This window comes from Mycetomoellerius zeteki, unplaced genomic scaffold (assembly GCF_001594055.1).
Source record: "Mycetomoellerius zeteki isolate Tzet28-1 unplaced genomic scaffold, Tzet1.0 scaffold27, whole genome shotgun sequence".
NCBI lineage: Eukaryota > Metazoa > Arthropoda > Insecta > Hymenoptera > Formicidae > Mycetomoellerius > Mycetomoellerius zeteki.
In genome coordinates this window covers 181,530-196,536 of record NW_017257249.1, presented here as the reverse complement: position 1 = coordinate 196,536, position 15,007 = coordinate 181,530, and the positions used below count along the sequence as shown (strand labels likewise).

General features: G+C 31.7%; 1 protein-coding gene across 1 annotated transcript in view; it reads right to left on the bottom strand.

Moving 5' to 3' along the window:
- Positions 1 to 4,509: 4,509 nt before the first annotated feature.
- Positions 4,510 to 15,007, bottom strand: part of LOC108724067 (uncharacterized) — a 113,563-nt gene continuing 103,065 nt past the window's right edge. The window contains exons 8-9 of the mRNA XM_018450225.1: positions 13,104 to 13,194; positions 4,510 to 4,592 (exon numbers count right to left, since the gene is read on the bottom strand). Coding sequence (XP_018305727.1) covers positions 4,510 to 4,592; positions 13,104 to 13,194 — 174 coding nt within the window. The remainder of the gene's footprint in view (positions 4,593 to 13,103; positions 13,195 to 15,007) is intronic.

Genomic DNA, 15,007 nt, shown 5'->3' with positions numbered 1-15,007 from the left:
TCTCGTTTCCCGCGTTAATGGGATAAGTGCGAGAGAGGCTTGTAATAAAAACATTAATTTAAGGATTTGTTGGAAGAAACAAGTTTTTCGTTTCTATCTGACAAATATTTGAACAGCGATCTCCGATATTTCAGACCACAAAATGTAGATTCTCTCCTCTTAACTGGCATTGTCGAAGACACAGCGATATAATAAAGCTACGCTTTTTTTCACCGTAATTTTGTTTATGCAGCACGATTTGTGTTGTGATCAATAAATTTAGTTTCGATACAAGAAGAATTAACGATGTCAGGTAATGAACGAGATAAGAATTGCAGATAAGAATCCGATTACATCGCCAGTTTATTTAAGTATATAATAATGATGAATCATCGTGCAACGGGATCAATAAAAAAAATTAAATAAAAATTCTAGTAGAATAATAACGCCAAATTTTCGGTATAAAAGATCAAATTGTATTTTACTACATCGAAGATGTATAAATTTATTATCTCTGATCTTTGGCGGAAGATAACGAAGACTTGAGTCCGATCGGATTGATAGTCTAGTACTCAATTAATCCTAGAATCGTGGTCCTTTTCTATTATAATTATGCTTATCGAAGATAGGCATGGCGATGAAATCAAATTAATCCAGATTAATCCACTAATCATCGATTCACCGTGACTTTGATCATGCAACGAAATACATAATATTGTACAGACAGGATTCTGGTAAGAATTATTTTGTAAGATAGAATTGTAATAAAAAGTAGATAAAGATGAAGGATAGATAATGTTACGGTGGAAAAAGGAGGTGCACACAATTGGATTGTAAACGCCAGTTGATGAGAGATAGTCAGCCGAATGACATAAAGGATCTTAAAAAAAAGAGGACAGTCTGAGAAAAAATATCAAAATTTGCGAAGGGAAAATATGTAAGCCAATAGGCCCCAATCGCTATGTCGATTACAATATTTGTAGCAGCAGCGATCTTATGTTGTTCACTTATTCTCTCATGTTTGGCTGTTGTACGCTCGCTAATCGTTAGTACTGTAAGTAACGTTTAAGACTTGTACGTAGATCGCATGTGAAACAACGTACGCAACGTAGACGATGATCATTATAAAATATTTACGCTATGTACGTACCGTTCGCGTCGTACTGATTTTTTTAAAATGTTCGTTCGTTCGTTCATTCGTTCATCGTTAAGTCGAGAATGCGAGAGGCGGAAATTAACAACCAAATGCGACAAGCGAGATGGAAATTTTGATCTACACGAATCTTTGCGAATAGATATTCTCATATTTTCCGAGAATGGGACATTGTTACTGTAAAGATATGTAAGTTTATTTATCTCTAATAAAAATGAACGTTGAAGAAAAAAATGGAAAAATATATGAAGAAGACGAAAAGATTTCATTCTTTCTAATTAATAATTTTTAGTAAATAATGTCACAAATAAAACTGCGAGAATTTCAATATTTAGAGGAATAGAGGAAATCTATCGGCAACTCGGTCAAACTAATCGATAAATTGAGTATGCAATAAAGCAAGAATAGAGAACGGAAACCTTGAAAGATATGTCATATTAATTAACTGTTAAAGTGTAACTGTAAATTTAAATCAATTTCTCAAATAATATTGTTATTTGTTATTTTAACTTCCAGGTATAATATCAAAATGTATTATTTTAATATAAAATGTGGTTAAAAATTGCACAACCATATTGCACATCTAATCATTTTTATAGTTGAATTGTTTAGTTTCATCAAAATAAACAGTGTTCGGACTGACATATACACTTAGTAAATAATGAATTAAATTTGAGTTAAATTTAATACACTTCTTGAGTTAAATTGTTTGACTTTATTATGTTAAATTAATGACATATTGAGTAAGAGTTGCACTGGCGACTTATAAAAATGATTAAAAATAATTCAAATTGAATATAATTTAATACTATAAACTTTTAAAAATGATGAATGTAATACTTCAGAATCAATCGAATCAACGTTGTCCATAAAAATGCGAGAATTTCAATGTTCGTTTTCAATACATGGTACTTGAAGATTAAAGGTTACCAGATGCACCAGTAAAATTTATTCATGAATTTCTCGGTAACCTTTAATCTTTAGATAACAATATACTGTAAAAACAGGCTTTAGAGAGATAGGAAATCTGTCAGCAACTTGATTAAACGAATCGAAAAATCAGCAATCGATAGAGTACACGATTGAACAGGAATAGAGAAATCTTGAACGACGTTTGATATTAATAGACAAAATACTTTACAAGGAAAAAAATAATGAAATATCTAAAAATATAACAAGCTATATAAGTCTAAAAATAATTTTGTTACATAATATTTTGATAGATCATTTCGCATAATTATTTCGATAGATAAAATTATTTTTACACTTGTATCAGTTAAATTTTTAGACATTTAAGCAAAACTGTGTTTTTTACATGGAGGATATTAGAAGAACAGGAAGTTAAATAAACAGCCAAAGTTATATATTTTTTAGCGATTTATTAAATCCTTTAAAATATTTGAAACAGCGTGCGGCTTTGTTATTGGCGTAACAGTGATATAGTCGTTTAAGGTACATAATACGAGGAGGGCAAAGCGAGCGAAGATCGATGTAAAGTCCGCCCGCCGGTCGCCGGATTAATTTCAGACGAAAGGAATCGTGGCAGATCCATCGATTCGGCACGGTAATCGCGAATCGTCGGGATTGAGCGAGCGATCCTTCGGTCTTTCTTTTCCCTTCCCTCGGCGACGCGCCATCGCGACGCATGTATGATCGGCGCGATCCGCGGAGAAGTTGCGGTGCGTCCGTTCCTCTTAAGATTAACTTTAAATAGAATGTAACGTTATCTAGTTTATTAGACGAGAGTAAAATCGAGGAAAAAAGTCCACATACGAGACGGAATTCAATTACGGTCTATTCGATCTTACATCTTAAAGTCTGCCCAGTGAGGCATCGAGAGACTCGGAAGAGAGTATTAGTCGGTATATATAGAAGCCACGTCTACCTCCGGATATCAAGAACATGTGCGAAATGAATTAGATTTATTTCTCAATCAATGAGAATTACTTATTTCTCAATCAGTTTCTCGCACTTGATGCTCATTCCTTACGAAAATTTAATATTGGAATTAATTACTTATACTGAAAAAAAAAACTAAATTTCAATAAATATTTGTTTAAATAGTTCTAAGTAAATATTTACTAAATATAAACATATATTTATTTAATACAAAAAAATCATTAATTTGATTTAACTACCATTTTTTTTATTGAGTAAATATTTACTTACTGAAAATAAATGTTTGCTTAGTACTATTCAAAGAAATATGTATTAAGATTTGGTAATTTTTCAGTGTATTTTAGATATTAAAAGCACTGAACAATGCTTTGAATACTCAAAATAAATAATTTTCAATATTAAATTGACCAATATTAAATTGAATTTTTGCAAGGAGTCTTCAGGAATCGAAATTGAAATCTCCACGTCTTCCGCGTTGCGTGGAATGTCGCGGTATCATCGGAGGAACAGGGGCTTCACTTTCCGAATAACTTCCATTTTCCGAGATAAAAGTCATATAGTCGACTGCTGATGATTTATCCGGCGTTTTCGCGAATTTATGGCTCGTCGCCAGAAGCCCTTATCATTCTATCCAGCGCGGCGAAAATTCGCCAAGCTCATTACCAAACTGTCTCATAATTATCTCATGTAATTATCTCAATTATCTGATTATCGCTATCTTCTTAAGCGTGCCAACGAAAGAATCACTCCTCGTAGTCTTGTATTTTATTTTTGCATATTTATTTGATTTATATTGCAACTGGAAATTTTTGTTTCATCAGGGCAACTGGAATTTTTTATTTTATTTTTAAGGAAACCAATCTTTTTCCGAACAAATTTTTCAATCTATGTAAACTATTTGGGTTAAAGTCATTGAATTCGCGCATAGAGAGTCACAGGTACAATTTTTAGAATTAGATACGGTTCGAAACATTCACATATTGCACTTTCATCAGCGGACGACTGGTGACTGTTAATTAAATCAAGTGTCACGAGCCATCGAGTCATGAAACTCGTGATTTATCGAAAATCCCCCGATCGACGGGGTTTCGGTTCGCGTATGACGTATATGTGTTTAGTATACATCGAAAATTCGTGCTGTACCCGCGATGATTACGCAGATAACGGTAGCTTTTAGTGCAGATTTTTTATTTTTTAAGTTTTTTTTCTTTGTAATCTATATTCACAATGCGCTTAGCGAGACCTTCGCGTTCCAGCATTAAAATTTGATTCGAAATCTGAGAATAAGGATGAGAATTAACATGAAACGTAAACGGAATTTACGAAGTCGAAATTGAGCCTCGTTCCGTTTGTCAATCGCATCCTCGTACGGATTGCGAAACGCGAGAGAAGGAATACTTCGCGAAAGCGAGATTGCACATCGCTTTTGCCCGTATCGGTATGTCTTATCTAACAGAGAGGTGAGAATAAACGTGATCTTAGAAGAGCGGAGATTGCAGATCCTCGTCGTCGTCCTCTTCGTCTTCGTCGATTCCCGGCTCGCCGAGAGCGTGAACGAATTCTGAAATCACAAACAAAAAGGAATTAAGGATATTTTTGCTGCGTAATATCAATTAAACATATCAACCAAAAAATCAGCCAAAAAATCAACCAAAAAATCAGCTAAAAAATCAGTCAGAAAAACTAATATCAGTTGAAAATTTTTGTTGTAAATACGTCCTGAAATCAGTTGTAAAAAACAGAATCATTTAGCTTTCGATGGGTTTTATGCAGTGCAATTACCATATTTTATTGCAATTTTAGATAAATAATTTTTATTTTAAACAAGTAAATGAATCGAAATAAACTTTTGTATGTACATTTGTAAGAGTTTTATTAATATATACAAAAAAATTGATTTAATTTGTACTATCTTGTGCTACTTCGTTATAAAATTTACAAGTATAGTACTACAAAAACCGATTTTACATAAAAATTAAAACAAAATAATTAAATAATAAAAAAATTTCAATAAAGCCCATAGGAATCGACATAGGATGAACGTGCATAAAACTTATATTAACAGAAAATACAATTTAGATGTTTCAACCATCGGTTTAGGTCTTCTTCAGTATGATATTGACATTAAAAAATTATCAATTTCGCTGTACAGTAACCATTAAAACTGTCATATCGAATAATAATTACAAAACGGTATGAATTAAGAAATATATCGTAATATTATAAAGTTCAAGAATAAAAATTACCAAACGTTTCTGTACTTGGCAGAATACTTAAATTGTGAATCGAAAATTACAATTAAAAATATAATATCGATAAGATGACGAAATAGAGAGCGCATCACGCAAGCACAATGTGTACGTAATAAGATGTTGAACTTATAAAAAATTAAATAATGCTTTTGAGGTTTCCACAGTTTGAGGTTTTCTTTCTATACAGAAGTTATACGTATCGTAGATTATCTTCGTGTCCAGATCCATTATTAGAGTGCTAACGTTTCATAAACACTGCAATTCACTTCCTCAGAGCGAGGAGCAGCTTGATACCAATGAACTGCGATGTTGCGAATGCAAACATTGACACTCTAATAATAGATCTGATCATGGAGATAACTCGATATGCATAGCTTCTGTATAAAAGTTAAATAACTTTTAAACCAGTTAGAGAATTGTGCTCAACTTTTATATAGATACTCAGATGTAACACCTATATAATAGAACGATCTATAAACTTTTTATATTTTTGGTAACGCTTTGAGTTGTAGAACATACATCCCTAAATATTTTTTAAAAAAAGAACATATAAAGTCGATTACTCGCATATATCGAAATTTATTTATTATTATAAAAGGAGAAAGTAAAAAGCTATATAACGCGCGCGTCTGATATCTAATATATTAAATATCGAAATAACAAAAGAGATTTTAATTGTTACATAAATTTAATTGTTGCAAAAAAAAGAGGAAAATAGTCGTTCTCTTGTTTCTTCTGTAATCTCTTAAACAACTCCTACCCTTCTATAAAGATATTTTAATTGTTAGATAACATTGCAAAGAAAAGAGAAAAATAGTTGTATTTCGTTTCCTCCATTATTTCTCGAACAATTCTTACTTTTCTGTAAAAAGTTAGATCCTCCTTTTATTTTAGATATGACTCCATCGATCATTTCAAGAATGGATTGTACTGGATTAGAAACTAAAATTTCTTTTTCACCATCTGCTCTTATCTCTATGTTTGCACGAAATCGTGCGATGGCAATACAAGAAATCTTACCGTAGAAATCAATTCGACCGTCCCCGTCTACGTCCACTTCTAGAGCGGTTTACATTAATTCACTTTTTTTATTTACAATTAAACTGTTTTTTTTTCTCCAAATAAAAATAATGAACTACGAGCCAAGCTAGGTCTTTACGTTAAAATATAATAATTATTTCGAATATATAAAAGCAATATTTTTTGTCTTTTCGGATTTATCTACTAAATGATTTTACTAGATAATTCGTTGATGTAAAAGGAAGTATTGAAGGTACACAGATTTGAAGGTAGATTCGAAGGTATTTATTCTGAGATATTTAACGAACTGAATTGTCTCGTATACTTATTATTTTATTCGCTATTGTTGACCGCGATTGGAAATTTAGGAAAATTAAGTGATACATTTCAGACGAAATTAAAATGCGTGTCGAATTCGATGCGTAATATATTCCTATCACGGTCGCTTGTACAGAGAAAATGCGCCTATATCCCTGCAGTAATTCAGTTAATATATCTTTGCTGCGTTGAGCAATGGGATTAATTCGTATCACGAGTGCCGAGAGCGATGCCGAGAAAGATATTACCAATATACCCGCATTATTTCACGTAGAATTTATTGCTACGGAAAGGAATGAAGAGGGCATAACGATCCGTTACGATATCACGCTGGCATTCAAAGACTTTCCCTTCGGATGCTTTTTTGAAATTTTTAAAATTAAAATTTTCACTAATAAGAAAATGTAATTTCCTATTAGAAGTTGTCAATTCCCCATTCTTATGCGCGTGCCGTCTAATAGATAACATAATAGCTTTTAGAATTTTTTATTTCTTTTTAAATCCGAAATTAACATGTATTAAACACTTTGAAACAAACGTAATATTTTGGTTTTCTCAATTGCTGATATTTCTATCTAATAGATAACTGATTAAACAACAAATTTTGATTAACATTTTTGTTTTTCAACAATAGTATTTTTTCAGTTTTTTGTAGATTTTTTTACACTAAAAATGGATATACTTTTTAAAAAAGATCATCCTTCATTTTTTAGTAACTTTGTTTTGAATTTCTTATGTAATAACGTAAATTCATAATATATAGTATAATTATAAGAAATTTAAATTTTTTTACAATATGTATAAAAACAAACGATAATTTAAAGTTTCTTTTATTGTTTATGTACAATTTATGTTTACGTTACAATTTTAAGTTATACATTAAAATAATAAAATTTATTAGCAATATTTAATATCAAACAATTACACTGATTTACAAGATTTCTATTTCTCAACACCTGAATGATGAGTTTTGTGTATTTCACTCTGTAAAGTAAAGGAAAAAAGTTACACATTATTTAAATTTGTAGCTTTTTTAAAAATAAAGATAATTTCTTGATTTCTCGAAATCTTTATAGGATGATAGAATTTTTTTAACCTTACATTCTTTTTCAGCAGTTAAAAATATTGCATTGAAAGAAAAGTTCGTTGCGCTACGAACTTTAAAATTCAAACAGCTGATAACTTTATTAAAAATGAACGAAATTTAAATTAAAAAAAGAGTTTCAAGGTGGTTCTTTAGTGAATCGAGTTACCATAGAAATGTCTCATTTCTTTATATAATGAAGTTGAAGTACTGAACTTGACGTGTGCAACATTCTAGGGTAGGTTAACAATGAAATGAGAGAGGAAAAATGTTGAGAATATAACTTTTAACATATAACTTAGTAACAGATAAGGATCAGAGACGTTCTCTATCTTTGACTAGCTGCACACAAATATTACCATAGACTTCTCTAAAAAACAAAATTATAATAGTTTAAAAGATTACTGTTGAATAGGCAATTTGTCCTATACTGGAGTTTATTTGTTTTGGTTAGATGGCGCTTTTTTCTTTCTACACCTTTGAGAACTTTGTCACGTCTTTACACACATCATGTGTACGTTCTTTAGAGTCTATGGTTTGTGCCTGTCTTGTCTTGTCTTTTTCCTTCTTTGAACCGTTGTATCTCAGACAGTTTCTTAATAAAAGGATATTCATTTATATCTGTAACTAAAGTCTCATTTTTATACTCCATCGATACTACAAGAGATTCTGCCCCCCGCTCTGGAAATATTAACAATTACGATTGCAATGGTCACAAAAAAGTAATAATAAATAGGTGAACGGCCATTCTGGAAAGATATTTACATGCATAAACTTGCATACAAAAACCACGAAAAGGAAACATAATTTTATCTTGTTTTCGTTTGGTGAAAATGCAGCTTTGGATTTACTATGTTTCATACCATATTTCATTAAGATATATACGTATAGTTTTAATATTTTATATAAATTATGCAGATATTTGTAATTTTAAATGGACTCTGATGAGGCAAATTTTCGACACTTTACTAAAAAATCACTTTAAAATTTAAAATATATTCTTTCAAAAGGTTATTATATTTTTTGAGCTTCTATGAATTTGAAAATTTTTACATATATATAAAATTACGAGCTGAACAAAATGGGAAATTTTCTTCTCGCTTTGTGGATCTTCCACGCGCTCAAAAAAACATGCAAAAATTTTCGACTTTCCCCAACACAAAAGCTTGAAGTTTTCCCTTTTTTTCCCTACAAAATAATTTTTAAAAATGTTCCTATTGTTATATTGAGTTATCGGATTAAATAAAAGAAGCATTGTGACTTTGATTGCTCATAATTCCGTTAAAAATCATCGCACCGTAATAAAAAAAACAGATTCTTAAAGGTAAAATTTTGCTCTATTGAATGATATCACATTGCCATTTAAAAAAAGAATATGTAAATATAATACAAATGAAGTAGCGCTACAAGACTCATTATTTAGTTGTTGAGAAACAGAAACTTTATAAATCAGTGTAATTTTTCGAGCTACTTCTCAGCATTATAATAGATAAAAAATAGTTGTTGACTCTGTTCGAAGAAACACAGTCCGATTGGAATATACATATTTTGACGTCATTTAAGCTATTCATTCGACAAACACTCACAATATTATAGCAACGATCATAGTGTAGTTCATAAACTGTAATATCGCCAATTGTGAGACAATTGTCCATCTCGAACATTGCGCAATTTAGTCTAAACTGATTGCGGTAATCAAGAAACTTATGTCGATCGTCCGTTTGTGCGAGATTATCAAATCAATCGAAACCGAGTTTCTCGATGTATACGTTTCGCTGACACTTTCTCTCTCTCTCTCTCTCTCTCTCTCTCTCTCTCTCTCTCGGCGCTCTGAAATTACTTCTTCCTTCGTATCCAGCAATGAATTAACGCTTGGCGGACGCGCAAGAACTAGCGTTTCAACTTACCAATAACATCAAGACTTTTTCAACGCGATAACGATCAAATCATATCTGAATTACTAGCCTCGTCGATCACGTTTTTCGTGTCCCCTGATTTCTTTTATTAGAGCGTAATTAACTGAATGCAATTACATCGTGCGAGAGTAAACCGTATTTCCCTTCTTGTGTGTGTGAGAGCCAATTATTTCTCTAAACACTTCTTTAAACGCGGTTTCCTGCTCCTATTATTGCGAAAAAAATACAAACACGGCGTGATAATTAAGATCGCAAACCCAAAAGAGTTTTTACGAGAGAAAACAAACGCGTAACGTGAAATTCTTTTTACTCGCATTTCCCGGAGCAGCCGTGGTAGTCTAATTGTATTTTAAAACCCAGAGCACACAGGAGAATAAAAGGCACCCAATGGCACATAGGAAGACGTAAAGCAATAAGACATATAAGCAGTAAACGAATCAGCCAATCATAGTAGTAAACGTAAGACAATACACTATTAAAAATAAAATGTTAATTTTAACTTAAAGACATGGTCGACTTTCTGAGACATGTAAAAATGTTAAAATTAAGATTTTAATATTTTTGCATGTCTCAGAGTCCACCATACGTTTTTAATCTCGCAGCACCACTTTACGCCTTTTATTACTTTTTCTCAAAATTCTTATTCAGATTTAAATATGTAAAAATAAATAAAATACAATCCAGTTTTTATTATAGTAAAAACTTATTGTTAAGGATTTCACAAGTGTACAAGAATTTTTTCAGATTTTTAGTCCGAATTATAAAAAATATATGCTATTTCTCTCAACAGCCCAAAGTGTAAGCTATGATCGAAAATTTCGGAGTGATGCTGGAGGATTAAGTTAAAATTAAGGTTTTTTTTAGCAGTATAACGTAAACAGTAACAAATAAAAAAAATGTTGATTTGCTTACAGCTTACTTTTTATCTATTTCTTATTCTATGTGTCACTGTCTTTAGCTGTTTATTAACATCGGCGTGCTTGCAGGCGTCCGCATGTATCCGACCGATCGAAATGTCATTCTTCAAATATCGAACACAAAGCATTGACGTTCGAGCTGCTCGGGAAGCGACGCGACAAACACGAGATATTGTACATTATTGCGATCCACAAATCTGCAAAGCGGTCAGCGCAACTGTAGTATTGCGATTAATACCTGGTGTCTGAGATGTATGTCATGATTTGCAACGGATTTGGTTACAAATTGCATTAATAAATACAAATTTGCCAATGCATTTCGGAGAATCGTGCAATTTGTAATAACGCGAACTCTGTTAAAGCAAATTTGTTCTCTATTAACTCGGAAATAATTATCTAATTTTTTATTGCATAAACGATCAATACTCCAATTCAAAGTTACTATTATTAACTACTATTGTATGTTACTGATTGTTCTACAATTTTATTAATATTCGAGAGTATTGCGTATACAGATTTATTTGATATTTTCTAAAAAAATATTAGGAGAAATAAAATAACAGGGGTATGGATTATGGAACTTCATTTCTTCGTTGTTAAGGTATAAAAATTACTTCAGGTGGTTATTTCCCAAATAATAAAATGTCATCATTATAATGGTTATTTAAGGTCATTTTTCATTATTTGATGTCAGTGGGCTAACGACGTAAAATAAATGTAACATTCGTTATGACATATTATCCATTTAATCATCATTTTTATGAATAAATAATAGATAACATTATCAATTACTATTTTTATTAATTAAGCAATAATTGCAAGTAAATAAGTATATGTAGATTTTATTTTATTTATTTTCCTAGTAGTACAATTTATTGGCGCAATACTGACGCAGTAATCCCCAATGCATGCCAATGTTTAAATAATTTATCACCAATGAATTATTCTACGAAGGTTGTAAGTGCTTATTTCTTAAGCAAGAAAAATATTAATTAACATTGTTAATCCATTATTTATTGATTATAGTTATTTATTCCACAGAATAATAAATTGTATCTTAGCTTACATTATGTATTGTGTAAGATTACGTATGTCATGACGAGAAACATACATCATTTTACACAATACATAATATAAGCTAAGATACAATTTATTTTTCTGTATCACGTCATAATTTGAAGAGGGCTTCTTCTTGACGTCTTTTGTGATTTTATTGATATAACACATTATATTGACACAGACGTTATATTGATGATCCTTGCTACTTAGGTCTTAAGTTAAAGTAAACTCGGCTTTAATTGATTCTATAGATTAGCCATTGATTTTGGAAAATACAATGAATTTCTTTGAAATCTATGGAAATCATCAATTTATTACTCGTTAATTGATGTTTAGATAATAGTTGATACGTTTTTGATAAGATCGGCAATCTTAAGGTAATAACTGTGGAATAATCGGTATTGATGACAGGTGTGTCTAGACGTGGCGTTTATGATAGCACAGATAATTCAGCCGTTGCTTGCTTTATTTGTGCAAACACTCGCACAAATGCGGGCGATGTGCTGACGTTTTCGCGGTGGGAAATATAATCGTGGGATGGCACGGCTAAAGACGCATGGTCCAGATTTGCGATGAGTGTGTGTCAACAACGTGGAATTAGGAAATTTAAGTCTTTGTGGAATAACAAAGAGCAGGTACGAGCAAATAATAATTCAGGGAAAAATTATGATACTTATAATATAAAAGATATTTTCTCCTTTCTTAAAAATAATGTGATATATGTCAGGCAAAAAAATCTTTAAAATGTTCTTTATATAAGAAAAAAGTGTACGTTTGTACACAGTACACAAATAAATTTCTCTATCTGATATATACTGTATAAAACAATGCGATATATTTCAGTCAGAAAAATCTTAAAAATATTTGTATGGAAACAGTATTTACGGAGCATGATCATTTAGCTTAACTAGATAAATCTGATTAATTTTCAACAATGAGCTCAAATCAGCTATCAATTTTAATTTTATAAAGTACTACTTAATTAGCTAGTAAGCTCGTTTATTTCGAAATAGTAGATATTCATAATATTATCTCGAAATAGAAATTAAAATTCGAGTACTTTTGTAAAATTCCGAAACCGCACTAGTTTATTTGTGCAATTACGATTTACAATATCAATTAACAACACATGATTAACAAATAAAATTCTGTTCACCTTTATTGCGTGAAAAGACAGTTAAAAATAAAACTTTCCACGTTAAATAGAAATTTATCCGTATAATGCCGAGCTCTGCTATGAAGTTACGCTTCTCGAGAATCAATTGGCCTTAGGTATGCCAATTTAGATGGAAATGGCCTACTTTAGCTTTTATGGCTAAAGTTTCTCTTATCGAAAGTATTTCAAAGAGGGTGAGAGGGGGGGGGGAGAGAGAGAGAGAGAGAGAGAGAGAGAAAGGGAACGAGGGAAAAAGACAGAAGGAACGCCAACGCACGTTATATCCGTGTAATCACGTCACATTCATCGTAATGGACTATCGAGGAATGTGTTAAATATTTAAGACTTACTCTCTTCCTCAGAAAGATCCTCTCCCAGACACTGCAGCACCGCCCTAAGGTCCGACGCAGTGATGTACCCACGATTATGTTTGTCGAACACCTGTATACAACAAGCAAATAAAAAAATCCAATTAAATCCATGGCGGAGCAAATCTTTGCACTGAGAGAAAAGTCTTGATATTTGTGATTATATATATATATATAAAACTCAGAATAAAATAATTATAGTTAGGAGCTCCATTTTTATGGTTATTACATATATAAATTAACAATTTTTGTCTGTTGTAGTTTTTCTGTAAAGTTGATAGTATTTGAGTAAAAAATTATTGAAGACCAATATTCACAGCAATTTTTAGTAATTAATATCTCGTTAACTATTACGAAAATTGCAAAATGATAGAGGACTCAGTTTAGTCCGCTCTATCTTGCTATGATATTCTGATGCGCTAATTTCCAGACATCCAGTATATATATGCTATAATGCTATTTATAATAATTACATTTAGTTATTATTTATAGTTCTATAAAAAAATATATAGTTGACACAGAAAATGACTATAAATTATAATTATGATAATTGCAATAATTTTTTTGTATGCGCTTTGAATAAAGATGTACCTATATAAAAAAAAAACGGAAATGACAAATGGCGCAAAACTGTGATGCATCATCAGTAATTTCTATTGACGATTTCTTCAAAATATATAATCGAAATAATCGCTAAACGCGACGAGAAAAACCGACGCCAAGTTTGTTATTTCATCTCTCGCTCCGTCGCTGGATTTCTCCCGCGATCGCATAATGACTCCCAGGGGAACAAAAATAAATATTATTTTTCTTTTTTTCTCAGAAAAATTATCCCTCCTCGAAGCTCGCCCTCTCCCGTTTACAAAGACATTTCGCTTTTGTTTCCGCTAATTAGTAAGTAGAAACGTTTTGATGAACATTAATTTTTCCAGGAAAGAAAACCGAAGTGAAACAGAGACAAAGTAGCTGACAAGGAAACAATTATTCTACCTTATTATTTATTGCACACAACGTTCAATTCGAATAGCACAATTTGTAAATCGATCGAAGCGAGCAGACGCAAAATCGAATTACCCAGATCTTTCACGAAATAGAATTGGAATTGAGATGCTGAACCAGGAAATTGTTCTCTGAGAAACATTTGCGTCCGACAGCAATACAATCAATTATGTTGCTACCTGCAACAGTATTTCGTTCGATGACATTCTATTGAGATACCGAGTGAAGCATCGTGGAAAACGTCATACTCTGAGAAAAGGATCATTCATAAAGATCTTTGCTTCCCGTTCTCATCACGATCGTGATCGTAGAGGATTACGAGAGAGCAGTTTGGCATTTAACAGTGGGAGACAATGCAGAGACGTCTGCCAATGCAAACAATATTGCTACTACTGACTCACTCGCACGAGCATCACCAACTTGTTTCACTCGGCTTGATTCAATTCGGTTACACTAATGAGTAGTTATTACAACTACCGTGGCGGGCTTAGAAATGCATTGCCGAACTCCATTCGCAATCTCCTCTGTCCGATGTCAGTCGAATGGCGTGTCTTTTGTCCGTCCGCGAATCCGAATTCCGCATCAAAGAGGCTTACCTTGTGTATCGAACCGCTGCTTTTCGAGTGTATTCCGAGAAGATTGATTTCGCGGTGCGTGTACTTTTCATAAGTTGCACAATTGTATAAAATTTGATTTTTTTTCGTATTGTGATATTCAAATTTATACAGGATCACCAATCATAATACGAAAAGAAAAAAAAGAGAAGAAAGATTGAAAAAACAAATCGAGATTATATAACAAAATTTTTCATTCAAGGTTTTATTTTTTTAAGATTGATTTCAAAAATTTGAAAATTCTACATCTCTTCTTTTCTATATTTAGAAGTA